Source organism: Salvelinus alpinus, chromosome 13 (assembly GCF_045679555.1).
Source record: "Salvelinus alpinus chromosome 13, SLU_Salpinus.1, whole genome shotgun sequence".
Taxonomy (NCBI): Eukaryota; Metazoa; Chordata; class Actinopteri; order Salmoniformes; family Salmonidae; genus Salvelinus; species Salvelinus alpinus.
In genome coordinates this window covers 54,170,091-54,188,809 of record NC_092098.1, presented here as the reverse complement: position 1 = coordinate 54,188,809, position 18,719 = coordinate 54,170,091, and the positions used below count along the sequence as shown (strand labels likewise).

General features: G+C 49.3%; 2 protein-coding genes across 5 annotated transcripts in view; one reads left to right on the top strand and one right to left on the bottom strand.

Annotated features, from left to right (window-relative positions):
- The window catches only part of LOC139537933 (stAR-related lipid transfer protein 13-like), a 142,691-nt gene extending 128,093 nt beyond the window's left edge, over nucleotides 1-14,598 (top strand). For all 3 annotated transcript variants that reach the window (XM_071339834.1, XM_071339833.1, XM_071339835.1), the window contains one exon: nucleotides 12,395-14,598. In XM_071339834.1, the coding sequence (XP_071195935.1) occupies nucleotides 12,395-12,506 (112 nt within the window). In that variant the 3' untranslated portion in view covers nucleotides 12,507-14,598. The remainder of the gene's footprint in view (nucleotides 1-12,394) is intronic.
- A 429-nt stretch (nucleotides 14,599-15,027) lies between these two features.
- On the bottom strand, nucleotides 15,028-18,695 carry LOC139537934 (myb/SANT-like DNA-binding domain-containing protein 4). Of its 2 annotated transcripts, XM_071339837.1 has the most exons (10): nucleotides 18,345-18,695; nucleotides 17,993-18,063; nucleotides 17,729-17,905; nucleotides 17,577-17,638; nucleotides 17,408-17,494; nucleotides 17,279-17,320; nucleotides 17,037-17,210; nucleotides 16,922-16,957; nucleotides 15,876-16,823; nucleotides 15,028-15,781 (listed from the first exon to the last, which is right to left on the bottom strand). In XM_071339837.1, exons 1-8 carry the CDS (start codon nucleotides 18,500-18,502, stop codon nucleotides 16,922-16,924), a joined length of 807 nt encoding a protein of 268 aa, XP_071195938.1. In that variant the 5' UTR covers nucleotides 18,503-18,695; the 3' UTR covers nucleotides 15,028-15,781; nucleotides 15,876-16,823. The 2 variants fall into 2 exon arrangements, with proteins under 2 accessions (XP_071195938.1, XP_071195937.1); XM_071339836.1 differs by having other exon boundaries at nucleotides 16,922-17,210.
- Between the last annotated feature and the right edge of the window lie 24 nt (nucleotides 18,696-18,719).

Here is an 18,719-nt window from a genome sequence, read left to right as displayed (position 1 = left end):
CTACCGGAGACCTGGAACTCCACGTGGGTCGTGCGCGCTGGGACCACCAGATTAGGGTGGCCGATGCCACGCGGTGTGGAGCGTTTGTATGGTCTGTGCAGAGAGGAGAGAACAGGGATAGACAGACACATAGTTGACAGGCTACAGAAGAGACTACGCTAATGCAAAGGAGATTGGAGTGGCAAGTGGACTACGCGTCTCGAATGTTCAGAAAGTGAAGCTTACGTAGCAAGAATCTTATTGACTAAAATGATTAAGATGATACAGTACTGCTGAAGTAGGCTAGCTGGCAGTGGCTGCGTTGTTGACTTTGTAGGCTAGCTGGCAGTTGTTGACTTTGTAGGCTAGCTGGCAGTGGCTGCGTTGTTGACACTACACTAATCAAGTCGTTCCGTTGAGTGTAATAGTATCTACAGTGCTGCTATTCGGGGGCTAGCTGGCTAGCTAGCAGTGTTGATTACGTTACGTTGCGTTAAAAGAACGACAATAGCTGGCTAGCTAACCTAGAAAATCGCTCTAGACTACACAATTATCTTTGATACAAAGACGGCTATGTAGCTAGCTATGTAGCTAGCTACGATCAAACAAATCAAACCGTTGTACTGTAATGAAATGAAATGAAAATGTGATACTACCTGTGGAGCGAAGCGGAATGCGACCGGGTTGTTGAGTGCAGAAGTTCTATTCGGTAGACGTTGGCTAGCTGTTGGCTAGCTAGCAGTGTCTCCTACGTTAAGGACGACAGATAGCTGGCTAGCTAGCCTCGGTAAACTAAGATAATCACTCTAAAACTACACACTCTAAACTACACAATTATCTTGGATACGAAGACAGCAAAGACAACTATGTAGCTAGCTAACACTACACTAATCAAGTCGTTCAGTTGGGTGTAATAGTTGCTACAGTGCTGCTATTCGGTAGACGGTGGACGTTTGCTAGCTGGCTAGCTGCTGGGCAGATGGCAGATAGCAGTGTAGACTGCGTTAGGACGACGAAATACGATAATTACGCAATTATCTTTGATACAAAGACGGCTATGTAGCTAGCTAAGAAGAAATTGCTAAGATTAGACAAATTAAACCGTTGTACTATAATGAAATGTAATGAAAAGTTATACTACCTGCGGACCAAAGTGCTGCTATTCGGTAGACGGTGGACGTTTGCTAGCTGGCTAGCTGCTGGGCAGATGGCAGATAGCAGTGTAGACTGCGTTAGGACGACGAAATACGATAATTACGCAATTATCTTTGATACAAAGACGGCTATGTAGCTAGCTAAGAAGAAATTGCTAAGATTAGACAAATTAAACCGTTGTACTATAATGAAATGTAATGAAAAGTTATACTACCTGCGGACCAAAGTGCGAAGTGCGACCGCTCGCTCCAACCCGGAAGCGGGTTGGAGCGAGCGAACCACTACCACCAACCACTACCACCAACCACTACCACCAACCACTACCACCAACCACTACCACCAACCACTACCACCAACCACTACCACTACCACCAACCACTACCACCAACCACTACCACCAACCACTACCACCAACCACTACCACCAACCAGTACCACTAACCACTACCACCAACCACTACCACCAACCACTGCCACCAACCACTACCACTAACCACTACCACTAACCACTACCACCAACCACTACCACTACCACCAACCACTACCACCAACCACTACCACTACCACCAACCACTACCACCAACCACTACCACCAACCACTACCACTACCACTACCAACAACCACTACCACCAACCACTACCACCAACCACTACCACCAACCACTACCACCAACCACTACCACTAACCACTACCACCAACCACTACCACCAACCACTACCACCAACCACTACCACCAACCACTACCACCAACCACTACCACCAACCACTACCACTACCACCAACCACTACCACCAACCACTACCACCAACCACTACCACCAACCACTACCACTACCACCAACCACTACCACCAACCACTACCACCAACCACTACCACCAACCACTACCACCAACCACTACCACCAACCACTACCACCAACCACTACCACCAACCACTACCACCAACCACTACCACTACCACCAACCACTACCACCAACCACTACCACCAACCACTACCACCAACCACTACCACCAACCACTACCACCAACCACTACCACCAACCACCAACCACCAACCACTACCACCAACCACCAACCACCACTACCACCAACCACTACCACCTAGCACCAACCACCAACCACCACTACCACCAACCACTACCACCAACCACTACCACCAACCACTACCACCAACCACCACTACCACCAACCACCACTACCACCAACCACTACCACCAACCACTACCACCAACCACTACCACCAACCACTACCACTAACCACCACTACCACCAACCACTACCACCAACCACTACCACCAACCACTACCACTACCACAAACCACTACCACCAACCACCAACCACTACCACCAACCACTACCACCTACCACCAACCACTACCACCAACCACTACCACCAACCACTACCACCGACCACTACCACCGACCACTACCACCTACCACCAACCACCAACCACCACTACCACCAACCACTACCACCAACCACTACCACTACCACCAACCACCTACCACCAACCACTACCACCACTACCACCAACCACTACCACCAACCACTACCACTACCACCAACCACTACCACCAACCACTACCACCAACCACTACCACCTACCACCAACCACTACCACCAACCACTACCACCAACCACTACCACCAACCACTATCACTAACCACTACCACCAACCACTACCACCAACCACTACCACCAACCACTACCACCAACCACTACCACTACCACCAACCACCTACCACCAACCACTACCACCAACCACTACCACCAACCACTACCACCAACCACTACCACTAACCACTACCACCAACCACTACCACCAACCACTACCACCAACCACTACCACCAACCACTACCACCAACCACTACCACTAACCACTACCACTAACCACTACCACCAACCACTACCACCAACCACTACCACTACCACCAACCACCTACCACCAACCACTACTACCACTACCACCAACCACTACCACCAACCACTACCACTACCACCAACCACTACCACCAACCACTACCACCAACCACTACCACCTACCACCAACCACTACCACCAACCACTACCACCAACCACTACCACCAACCACTACCACCAACCACTACCACTAACCACTACCACCAACCACTACCACCAACCACCAACCACCAACCACTACCACTAACCACTACCACCAACCACTACCACCAACCACTACCACCAACCACTACCACCAACCACTACCACCAACCACTACCACCAACCACTACCACCAACCACTACCACTACCACTACCACTAACCACTACCACCAACCACTACCACCAACCACTACCACCAACCACTACCACCAACCACTACCACTAACCACTACCACCAACCACTACCACCAACCACTACCACCAACCACTACCACCAACCACCAACCACTACCACCAACCACTACCACCTACCACCAACCACTACCACCAACCACTACCACCAACCACTACCACCAACCACTACCACCAACCACTACCACCAACCACCAACCACCAACCACTACCACTAACCACTACCACCAACCACTACCACCAACCACTACCACCAACCACTACCACCAACCACTACCACCAACCACTACCACCAACCACTACCACCAACCACTACCACTACCACCAACCACTACCACCAACCACTACCACCAACCACCACTACCACCAACCACTACCACCAACCACTACCACTACCACCAACCACTACCACCAACCACTACCACCAACCACTACCACCAACCACTACCACCAACCACTACCACTACCACCAACCACTACCACCAACCACTACCACCAACCACTACCACCAACCACTACCACCAACCACTACCACCAACCACTACCACCAACCACTACCACCAACCACTACCACCAACCACTACCACCAACCACCTACCACCAACCACCAACCACCTACCACTACCACTACCACCAACCACTACCACCAACCACTACCACCAACCACTACCACCAACCACTACCACCAACCACTACCACCAACCACTACCACCAACCACTACCACCAACCACTACCACTACCACCAACCACCTACCACCAACCACTACTACCACTACCACCAACCACTACCACCAACCACTACCACTACCACCAACCACTACCACCAACCACTACCACCAACCACTACCACTAACCACTACCACCAACCACTACCACTAACCACTACCACCAACCACTACCACCAACCACTACCACCAACCACTACTACCACTACCACCAACCACTACCACCAACCACTACCACCAACCACTACCACCAACCACTACCACTACCACCAACCACTACCACCAACCACCTACCACCAACCACTACTACCACTACCACCAACCACTACCACCAACCACTACCACTACCACCAACCACTACCACTACCACCAACCACTACCACCAACCACTACCACCAACCACTACCACCAACCACTACCACCAACCACTACCACCAACCACTACTACCACTACCACCAACCACTACCACCAACCACTACCACTACCACCAACCACTACCACCAACCACTACCACTACCCCCAACCACCTACCACCTACCACTACCTACCACTACCACCAACCACTACCACCAACCACTACCACCAACCACTACCACCAACCACTACCACCTACCACCTACCACTACCATTACCTACCACCAACCACTACCACTACCACCAACCACTACCACTACCACCAACCACTACCACCAACCACTACCACTACCACCAACCACTACCACCAACCACTACCACTACCACCAACCACTACCACCAACCACTACCACTACCACCAACCACCAACCACCAACCACCAACCACTACCACCAACCACCAACCACTACCACCTACCACCAACCACTACCACCAACCACTACCACCAACCACTACCACTACCACCAACCACTACCACCAACCACCTACCACCTACCACTACCACTACCTACCACTACCACCAACCACTACCACCAACCACTACCACCTACCACCTACCACTACCTACCTCTACCACCAACCACTACCACCAACCACTACCACTACCACCAACCACTACCACCAACCACTACCACTACCACCAACCACCTACCACTACCACTACCTACCACTACCACCAACCACTACCACCAACCACTACCACCAACCACTACCACCAACCACTACCACCAACCACCAACCACTACCACCAACCACTACCACTACCACCAACCACTACCACCAACCACTACCACCACCAACCACTACCACCAACCACTACCACCAACCACTACCACTACCACCAACCACTACCACCAACCACTACCACCAACCACTACCACTACCACCAACCACTACCACCAACCACTACCACTAACCACTACCACTACCACCTACCACCAACCACCAACCACCTACCACCAACCACTACCACTACCACCAACCACTACCACCAAACACTACCACCAACCACCTAACACCAACCACCAACCACTACCACCAACCACTACCACCAACCACTACCACCAACCACTACCACCAACCACTACCACCAACCACCAACCACCACTACCACCAACCACTACCACCAACCACCAACCACCACTACCACCAACCACTACCACCAACCACTACCACCAACCACTACCACCAACCACTACCACCAACCACTACCACCAACCACCAACCACCACTACCACCAACCACTACCACCAACCACTACCACCAACCACTACCACCTACCACCAACCACCAACCACTAGCACCAACCACTAGCACCAACCACTACAACCAACCACTACCACCAACCACTAGCACCAACCACTACCACCAACCACTACCACCTAGCACCAACCACCACTACCACCAACCACTACCACCAACCACTACCACCTAGCACCAACCACCAACCACCACTACCACCAACCACTAGCACCAACCACTAGCACCAACCACTAGCACCAACCACTACCACCAACCACCACTACCACCAACCACCACTACCACCAACCACTACCACCAACCACTACCACCAACCACTACCACTAACCACCACTACCACTACCACCAACCACTACCACCAACCACTACCACTACCACTACCACAAACCACTACCACCAACCACCAACCACTACCACCAACCACTACCACCTACCACCAACCACTACCACCAACCACTACCACCAACCACTACCACCTACCACCGACCACTACCACCTACCACCAACCACCAACCACCACTACCACCAACCACTACCACTAACCACTAACACCAACCACTACCACCAACCACTACCACCAACCACTACCACTACCACCTACCACCAACCACTACCACCAACCACTACCACCAACCACTACCACCAACCACTACCACCAACCACTACCACCAACCACTACCACCAACCACTACCACTACCACCAACCACCTACCACTACCACCAACCACCTACCACCAACCACCTACCACTACCACTACCTACCACTACCACTAACCACTACCACCAACCACTACCACCAACCACTACCACCAACCACTACCACCAACCACTACCACCAACCACTACCACCAACCACTACCACCAACCACTACCACCAACCACCAACCACCACTACCACCAACCACTACCACCAACCACTACCACCTACCACCAACCACCAACCACTAGCACCAACCACTACCACCAACCACTACCACCAACCACTACCACTACCACCAACCACCTACCACTACCACCAACCACCTACCACCAACCACCTACCACTACCACTACCTACCACTACCACCAACCACTACCACCAACCACTACCACCAACCACCAACCACCAACCACCACTACCACCAACCACTACCACCAACCACTACCACTACCACCAACCACCTACCACTACCACCAACCACCTACCACCAACCACCTACCACTACCACTACCTACCACTACCTACCACTACCACCAACCACTACCACCAACCACCAACCACCAACCACCACTACCACCAACCACTACCACCAACCACTACCACCTACCACCAACCACCAACCACTAGCACCAACCACTACCACCAACCACTACCACCAACCACTACCACCAACCACTACCACTACCACCAACCACCTACCACTACCACCAACCACCTACCACCAACCACCTACCACTACCACTACCTACCACTACCACCAACCACTACCACCAACCACTACCACCAACCACTACCACCAACCACTACCACCAACCACCAACCACCAACCACCACTACCACCAACCACTACCACCAACCACTACCACCTACCACCAACCACTAGCACCAACCACTACCACCAACCACTACCACCAACCACTACCACTACCACCAACCACCTACCACTACCACCAACCACCTACCACCAACCACTACCACCAACCACTAGCACCAACCACTACCACCAACCACTACCACCAACCACTACCACCAACCACTACCACCAACCACTACCACTACCACCAACCACCTACCACTACCACCTACCACCAACCACCTACCACTACCACTACCTACCACTACCACCAACCACTACCACCAACCACTACCACCAACCACTACCACCAACCACTACCACCAACCACCAACCACCACTACCACCAACCACTACCACCAACCACTACCACCTACCACCAACCACCAACCACTAGCACCTACCACTACCACCAACCACTAGCACCAACCACTACCACCAACCACTACCACCTAGCACCAACCACCTAGCACCAACCACCACTACCACCAACCACTACCACCTAGCACCAACCACCAACCACCACTACCACCAACCACTACCACCAACCACTAGCACCAACCACTAGCACCAACCACTACCACCAACCACTAGCACCAACCACTACCACCAACCACTACCACTACCACCAACCACTACCACCTACCACTACCACCAACCACTACCACTACCACCAACCACTACCACCAACCACTACCACCAACCACTACCACTAACCACCACTACCACTAACCACCACTACCACTACCACCAACCACTACCACCAACCACTACCACTACCACTACCACAAACCACTACCACCAACCACCAACCACTACCACCAACCACTACCACCTACCACTACCACCAACCACTACCACCAACCACTACCACCGACCACTACCACCGACCACTACCACCAACCACTACCACCAACCACTACCACTACCACCAACCACTACCACCAACCACTACCACTAACCACTACCACTACCACCTACCACCAATCACCAACCACCTACCACCACTACCACCAACCACTACCACTAACCACTACCACCAACCACCAACCACCACTACCACCAACCACTACCACTAACCACTACCACCAACCACTACCACCAACCACTACCACCAACCACTACCACCAACCACTACCACCAACCACCTACCACCAACCACTACTACCACTACCTACCACTACCACCAACCACTACCACCAACCACTACCACCAACCACTACCACCAACCACTACCACCAACCACTACCACCAACCACTACCACCAACCACTACCACCAACCACCAACCACCACTACCACCAACCACTACCACCAACCACTACCACCAACCACCAACCACTAGCACCAACCACTACCACCAACCACTACCACCAACCAGTAGCACCAACCACTACCACCAACCACTACCACCTAGCACCAACCACCAACCACCACTACCACCAACCACTACCACCTAGCACCAACCACCAACCACCACTACCACCAACCACTACCACCAACCACTAGCACCAACCACTAGCACCAACCACTACCACCAACCACTAGCACCAACCACTACCACCAACCACTACCACCAACCACCACTACCACCAACCACCACTACCACCAACCACTACCACCAACCACTACCACCAACCACTACCACTAACCACCACTACCACCAACCACTACCACCAACCACTACCACCAACCACTACCACTACCACAAACCACTACCACCAACCACCAACCACTACCACCAACCACTACCACCTACCACCAACCACTACCACCAACCACTACCACCAACCACTACCACCAACCACTACCACCAACCACTACCACCGACCACTACCACCGACCACTACCACCTACCACCAACCACCAACCACCACTACCACCAACCACTACCACTAACCACTACCACCAACCACTACCACCAACCACTACCACCAACCACTACCACCAACCACTACCACCAACCACTACCACCAACCACTACCACCTACCACCAACCACTACTACCACTACCACCAACCACTACCACCAACCACTACCACTACCACCAACCACTACCACCAACCACTACCACCTACCACCAACCACTACCACCAACCACTACCACCAACCACTACCACTAACCACCACTACCACCAACCACCACTACCACCAACCACTACCACCAACCACTACCACCAACCACTACCACTAACCACTACCACCAACCACTACCACCAACCACTACCACTACCACCAACCACTACCACCAACCACTACCACCAACCACTACCACCAACCACTACCACCAACCACTACCACCAACCACTACCACTAACCACTACCACCAACCACCAACCACTACCACCAACCACTACCACCAACCACTACCACCAACCACTACCACCAACCACTACCACCAACCACTACCACTACCACCAACCACCTACCACCAACCACCAACCACCTACCACTACCACCAACCACTACCACCAACCACTACCACTACCACCAACCACCTACCACCAACCACCAACCACTACCACTACCACCAACCACTACCACCAACCACCAACCACTACCACCAACCACTACCACCAACCACTACCACCAACCACTACCACCAACCACTACCACCAACCACTACCACTACCACCAACCACCTACCACCAACCACCTACCACTACCACTACCTACCACTACCTACCACTACCACCAACCACTACCACCAACCACTACCACCAACCACTACCACCAACCACTACCACCAACCACTACCACTACCACCAACCACTACCACCAACCACTACCACCAACCACTACCACCAACCACTACCACCAACCACTACCACCAACCACTACCACCAACCACTACCACTACCACCAACCACTACCACTACCACCAACCACTACCACCAACCACTACCACCAACCACTACCACTACCACCAACCACTACCACCAACCACTACCACCAACCACTACCACCAACCACTACCACCAACCACTACCACCAACCACTACCACCAACCACTACCACCAACCAGTACCACTAACCACTACCACCAACCACTACCACCAACCACTGCCACCAACCACTACCACTAACCACTACCACTAACCACTACCACCAACCACTACCACCACCACCAACCACTACCACCAACCACCACTACCACCAACCACTACCACCAACCACTACCACCAACCACTACCACCAACCACTACCACCAACCACTACCACTACCTACCACTACCACCAACCACTACCACTAACCACTACCACCAACCACTACCACTACCACCAACCACTACCACCAACCACCACTACCACCAACCACTACCACCAACCACTACCACCAACCACTACCACTAACCACTACCACCAACCACTACCACTACCACCAACCACTACCACCAACCACTACCACTACCACCAACCACTACCACCAACCACTACCACTACCACCAACCACTACCACCAACCACTACCACCAACCACTACCACCAACCACTACCACCAACCACTACCACTAACCACTACCACCAACCACTACCACCAACCACTACCACCAACCACTACCACCAACCACTACCACCAACCACTACCACCAACCACTACCACCAACCACTACCACCAACCACTACCACCAACCACTACCACTACCACCAACCACTACCACCAACCACTACCACCAACCACTACCACCAACCACTACCACCAACCACTACCACTACCACTACCACCAACCACTACCACCAACCACTAGCACCAACCACTACCACCAACCACCACTACCACCAACCACCACTACCACCAACCACTACCACCAACCACTACCACCAACCACTACCACCAACCACTACCACTAACCACCACTACCACCAACCACTACCACCAACCACTACCACTACCACAAACCACTACCACCAACCACCAACCACTACCACCAACCACTACCACCTACCACTACCACCAACCACTACCACCAACCACTACCACCAACCACCTACCACCAACCACTACCACCAACCACTACCACCAACCACTACCACCAACCACTACCACCAACCACTACCACCAACCACTACCACCACCCACTACCACTAACCACCACTACCACCAACCACTACCACCAACCACTACCACCAACCACTACCACTACCACAAACCACTACCACCAACCACCTACCACCAACCACTACCACCAACCACTACCACCAACCACTACCACCAACCACTACCACCAACCACTACCACTAACCACTACCACTAACCACTACCACCAACCACTACCACCAACCACTACCACCAACCACTACCACCAACCACTACCACTACCACCAACCACTACCACCTACCACTACCACCAACCACTACCACCAACCACTACCACCAACCACCTACCACCAACCACTACCACCAACCACTACCACCAACCACTACCACCAACCACTACCACCAACCACTACCACTACCACCAACCACTACCACCAACCACTACCACCAACCACTACCACCAACCACTACCACTACCACTACCACAAACCACTACCACCAACCACTACCACTACCACCAACCACTACCACCAACCACTACCACCAACCACTACCACTACCACTACCACAAACCACTACCACCAACCACTACCACCAACCACTACCACCAACCACTACCACCAACCACTACCACCAACCACTACCACTACCACCAACCACTACCACCAACCACTACCACCAACCACTACCACTACCACCAACCACTACCACCAACCACTACCACCAACCACTACCACCAACCACTACCACCACCAACCACTACCACCAACCACTACCACTACCTACCACTACCACCAACCACTAGCACCAACCACAACCACCAACTGAGCTATACAGGATCACTATATAGCAGGTCTCCAGAGTGGTACAAGGTGTTTTAACGCATATTGTTACTGTGTCCAGGTCTCCAGACTGGTACAAGGTGTTTTAACCCATATTGTTACTGTGTCCAGGGGCAGGTCTCCAGAGTGGTACAACAAGGCCTTCGGTCACCTGTGTGTCTCTGAGGCACAGAGGATCCGTTCCTCTTTCCACCCTACAACATGCCCTGAGACCAAGATCTGAACCCCAGGAATAGGTTCTGAGGCTGGGCTACACTGGCAGGGAGCATGGCCCCATGGACCAGAGGACCAAAGACAAGTTACTGTAGAGAACAGGAGGGCTAGGACAATGGACTTTGTACCTGGAACAATAGACCTAGTACCTTTGAATCACGGCCTGAGATTAATGGGTCTAGAACCAAGAAGAGGGTGGGCTAGAGCCATGCACCTAGATCCAACAACAAATTACTAGATCCATTGACCCAGAAAAAGGAATCCATTGTCCTAGATCCATGGACCTCGAACCAGGGAACAGAGGAAGCATCGGGGAACACTAGGTGGACCTAGAACTAGGAACCATGTTTCTTCATTCTGAAACCACTGAACCAGGGAATGGAGAGAGACGGGCAATATCTCTCTGGAACCAGTGACCTATAGAACCAGGGAACAACAGTGATTAAGAACTTAGAATCAGTTACACAGAACGATCCAGAAGTTGGAACATGGAATACGGAATAATCTAGAACTTGGAACCAGGGACAGTGAACAATCTAGAACATGGAACCAAGGACACTGAACAATCTAGAACTTGGAACCAGGGACACTGAAAAGTCTAGAACTTTCAACCAGGGACACTGAACAATCTAGAACTTTCAACCAGGGACACTGAACAATCTAGAACTTTCAACCAGGGACACTGAACAATCTAGAACTTTCAACAAGGGACACTGAACAATCTAGAACTTTCAACAAGGGACACTGAACAATCTAGAACTTGGAACCAGGGACACTGAACAATCTAGAACTTTCAACCAGGGACACTGAACAATCTAGAACTTAGAACCATGGACATGGAACAATCTAGAACTTAGAACCAGGGATTTTGAACGATCTAGATTGAACTTGAAGACAGCTCTGGCTCCTACAGCTTTATCTCTGCTCTCATTATCAGCATCACTGTCCTGTTTAAACTAGTATCATTATTAGTCATGTTATTATCATCGGTATTGTCTGTGTTAATTATATTATCTATTGCATTATTATTATTATCATTATTTGTTATATTAATATTATCATGTCATCATTGTTGTATAATCGTTGATTTTGTTATCCTGTTATACATTGTCTAGGACATTTACCCATTTCACTGCTTCTGGGAAGCATGTCTATAACTGTGTGTGTGTGTGTGTGTGTGTGTGTGTGTGTGTGTGTGTGTGTGTGTGTGTGTGTGTGTGTGTGTGTGTGTGTGTGTGTGTGTGTGTGTGTGTGTGTGTGTGTGTATACACACACACACACACACACACAGAGTAAATAAACACTCTCTGTACCAGCAGATGAAAACAGCTCTCATTGCCCATCAGGTCCTTATCATATTGATATGCTAATGTTTGGGTAATAGTATTATCGCCTGTGCTAAAGCAGTAATGTAACTGTACCTAACATATGGCTTGCTCTACCATGCCGTTACCATGGGGTTACTACACGAGTGTATACTGTATTACCACGGTGGTGTCGTCGCCATGACAATACCATGGCGTTAGTGTGGTGTTGCAATGGCATTACCACGGCATCGCTAAACTGTGACATTGCTACGGTGTTGCTATGGTATCAGCATGGCATTACCATGGTGTGTTACCATGGCGCTGCTAAATTGTACCGCCATGCTTTGTGGGTGAGTGCTGTTTTGCGTGGGAACAGTGTACTTGATTCTGACGTGAGCCAAAGAGGATTATGGGTAAACGTGTTCTGGCTCCAAATTTAGCTGAAGAGATCAGAGGTTTGTAGTGTCAGAGAACAACAGGGGCCTGTTGCACAAAACTAGGATAAGGGATTAAGCCAGGATATCTTGGTGATCCTGGCTCAATTGATCCGTAATCCGGTTGCACTAAAGATGGATAGGGGGCAGGAGGATATGTTATGGTATAAATTACCATGGAGATTTATTCTGTGGAGCTAGCCTGCTCCAGACCAGGCTAAATTCCAGGATCTATTTAATCTCATCCCTAATGTCAGTCAGCAGTCACCACAAATGGAAACCAATAGTTATTTCACTGCTCACTATACATTGTTATCACATATAACTAGACCCACTGTTATTATTTAAACGTTTGTGATCATTAATTTCAATGATTTTGGATAAAAAATGATTTTTAGATGATGTTGCTATCATTAGATAATTTACAGTTTCCCATAGACTATAAGGCTATATATAAAATGATAGAATATTAGGGCCACAGAGGGGAAAAAAACACAAGTCATAATATTGTAACCAGTTGTTTTAAAGGAGGACAGTTGTTAAAATGACAGATGTGGGGCATTTCGTGAAATTGTACTTCAGTATGGTTTCATAAACAAAGACATGCTGATGTGCCAGAATATTAAGTATCACATTGTCATAAGTATCAAAACTGTAAAAACAATATGTAGCTTTTCTGCAGAAAGAACCAGCCTCATAAATTTATGACTTTATCCTTTTTCTTCAGTGTGGCCCTAGTACTCTGTCATATAAACAAATACACATTCCATATGAATATAAAAACACAATGTGTAACATTATGTTCCTTTATTGAATAAGGACAAAACAAAGCAGGTAAACCATCAGCTCCTTTCGAAACTGAAGTCACAGTGACTCTACAAGATGGAAAGCACAGAATCCAAGCATATTATACAAAATGATACATACACATTCAAAGGTCTGTATATAACACACCCTGCATGTCTGCACACTAAAATAAATGCAGGACAAATCCATACACATCAACTGAACAGACAAATGAATGGATGCAGTAGCCTCCCTGCAGCCTTGTATTACACACAGTATACCGCACAAACATCATAAGAGGCCAAATTCGTCAAAAAACGAACCCAAAAAAAACCAAATTCCTCTGCCACCGCAGGACATATTTAAACAAAATTGAAAGCACACATACTAACTAAAATAATTCAACACATATTGGTCCCTCAGCAGCCGACCACTGTCGTCATCAGGGAAGATTGCCGGATTGTCCCAGTCCATGGCTGGTGGCACTCTGGGGGCCCTCTCCTTCCTCAGGCAGGCCACATTGTGGAGGACAGCACAAGCCACAGTAATATCACATGCCCTAACAGGGCTGACCCTTAATTTGTGAAGGCAGTGAAAGCGTGCCTTCAGGAGGCCAAAGGTCATTTCAACTCTGGCCCTGGTCCTGGCATGGGCATGGTTGTAGGCCTGCTGTGCTTCCTGGGGGTCTGTGAAAGGTGTCAGGAGAAAAGGCTGGCAGCCATACCCCCTGTCTCCCAGCAACACACCAGAGAATTCACCTGTCAACACAAAATCTCATCATTACTACCTCATAAACACAGTGATATTCTTGACACAGCCATGATGGTTATAAATAGGGATTGTGTGGCTTACCTTGTGATAGGCACTGATAGATTTCAGAGGCCCGAAAGATTCTGGAGTCATGGACTGAGCCAGGCCATTTTGCCACAACATTGCTGATCACACAGTCAGCATTGCAGACCATCTGAAATCATAAGATGAGGAATATTACACCAATCAATGCACATCACTGGCAATGCAGAGTGTTCGTCAATGGACAATATCAAAAAGTTATGTTCACCTGAACATTAATGCTGTGAAAGGATTTCCTATTCACAAAATCGGCCTCATGGGCACCTGAGGGGGCTTTTATCCTTATGTGTGTGCAGTCCACTGCACCAATGACATTGGGGAAACCTGTCACACAAAGTAATGAGTATCCTACTATGTGTTAACAGTTGTCCTGTAATTTGTAGATCCTCTTACCTGCAATCCTATAGAACTCCTCTTTGATGTCACAGAGTCTTCTGTGGCCAGGGAAGGAGATGAAGACATCTGCTAATGCTTTGATAGCCAGACACACACTCCTTATTGTGCGGCAAATTGTGGCCTTGTTCAGCTGTTCTGCATCCCCCACTGAGTACAGGAAGGCTCCACTAGCAAAAAAGCGCAAGGCCACACAAACCATTTGCTCCACACTCAGTGCATGGCTCCGTGCAGTGCGGTGCTTAATCCTGGGACCCAGTAGTCTGCATAGATACCTGATGCCATCTGCAGAAAACCTGTATCTTTCATATAGATGGTCATCAGGGAAGGCCAGTGGGTCCAACCGGTCCCTGAAGACCCTTTCTCGCCTGAAGGCTCTCCTCAGCACAAGTGCTTCTTCATCCACCACATCTCGCACGAATGGGCATGCCATTGTCAGAGCAGAAAGGAACACACAATTTTGGGCCTTCATATAGGCTAGTGGCCACACCTGGTGCTGGGGGGGTGGGCAAAAGAGGGCGATGCCTTATAACGATGACTTGGTTGTACTGATTGCTGGGAAAATAAAAAAAACCTTAGAAAGATGCCACCGTCCTGTGTGCTCACAATAAGAGCTCATATGTCATGGCTCACTTGACTTTACGAGAATATACCTAATTTTTATTTTGAGCTGTGTCATCTTCTTGGAGCTGGGGGAGGAAAGAAAAATAATGATTAATACATTTGTGTTACAGTTAGCATACAGTGTACATTGAAGGCATATCTCACCTCCCTCTCAAGTTTTTTTATTTCAAGGTCCAGTTTCCTAATTGTCCTCTTTTTTATTTCGGACTCCAGTGCAAGATTTTCCATCTTTTTCTTCTTGTACTGAATGTCTATGTCTGCCAGTTCTATTTGGCGCCGGAGGTGGTTGCCATACAACTTTCTGATAGCTTGTGAGCTCTGTGAACACAATACAATTAGCGCAGCTGGAATTTGGCAGGATGTGGTGTCCTTTTATTAATACGCACTATGTTGCCAGGCTGGTTTTCCCACTGTATAGCATCTGGGTCCTGTAAAAGAAATTAGATTTTTTGATTTTGATGAGGACTCCTCACCATTGTAGAGTAAATAGTACTTTCACAGTCTTAACATGATACCTCATGCCTTCTGGAATCCAGAGAGATGGTCTCCTCCTCATCATCGTCTCCATCATGTGCTGTTGCTGCTGCACTGGGGCCTTCACCCTATCACATTTAATCGGATTCATATTGAAGCTAGTAGACAAGACATGCCAGGCCTACAGTATGCCTTTGATGGAGTACTCACTGGATCAGCATCGTCTGGTGCTTGTGCTGGTGGCTCTAACAGGAACACAGTGCTGCCAGACACTGCAAGGCAATAGGTAAACCAAAGTCAGACAGTCCAAATTGATTCAATATGAATGTGGTTGTATCCCATGTAGAGATGGAAGGACATACCTTGAATGAAGCGGGTGGCATCTTGGGAGGAACCTATGCTCGTCTCTTTCCCCCCAGGGATCCCCTCTAAGACGGGCCTGCCTTTATTTAGCTCCAAGGCCATGTCCTCTGCTGGGGTAAGGTCAGCCTTTGGTGACCCACCACCCGTGCCTTGTCTGTGGGTATTCTTTTTCACTGCTAAAACAGTACAGACAATGTGTGAGCAGGCACCTTCTGGGTACAATATATGCTTGTGCTTTGTTAAATATTAGTCAGGGACCATACCATTCTGCAGAATGTTCTTGTATTTGATTTTGACCTGCTGCCATGTCCGTTTTGGCCCGTTCATGTTTAATCTACACACACACACACACATTTAATGGAGTCACACTGCAAAAAATTACTTGGTATTTTTGTCTTGTTTTCAGTAAAAATATCAAAAAATTTATCATAGCTTTATACAGTGTGATGGAGTTACTTTACACAATTTCACTCATATCTGCAGTGCATTTCAATTAAAAATTTAACCGTTTCATAATTACAGTACAACTGCATTTTTGGAGATGTGAATTAAATATTTGAATTGTAATTGTGATGTTTCAGCGGAGCGGTGAGTGTGTAATTGTGCACTACTTACGCATTCAGGCGGTCTGCAATACTTTGCCACGCTTTTTCTCTTTGCTTTATCACTGTGGCGGTGTTGCCTTTCTTCTTAATTATATCTTTTACCTCCTCGTATGCCTCCATGAGGATTTGTGCTTCCGACGGGGAAAAGTACGCGGCTCTAGTTGCCATGGTAAATCAGTTAATCTGTGATCTGTGGCGGGGTCTATTTGAGTGAGCCGTGAGCGCGCACCTATCCAGGATTGGTTTCACCTGGCTTAATGAATCCGTGTCTGCTCATCCTGGCTTGGTCTTTGTGCAACCAATTAAGCCTGGACGCACATGTTTTGGCTTCATTGAGCTCAGCTGAGTCATTTATCCCGGATGTCTTAATTCTACTTTTGTGCAA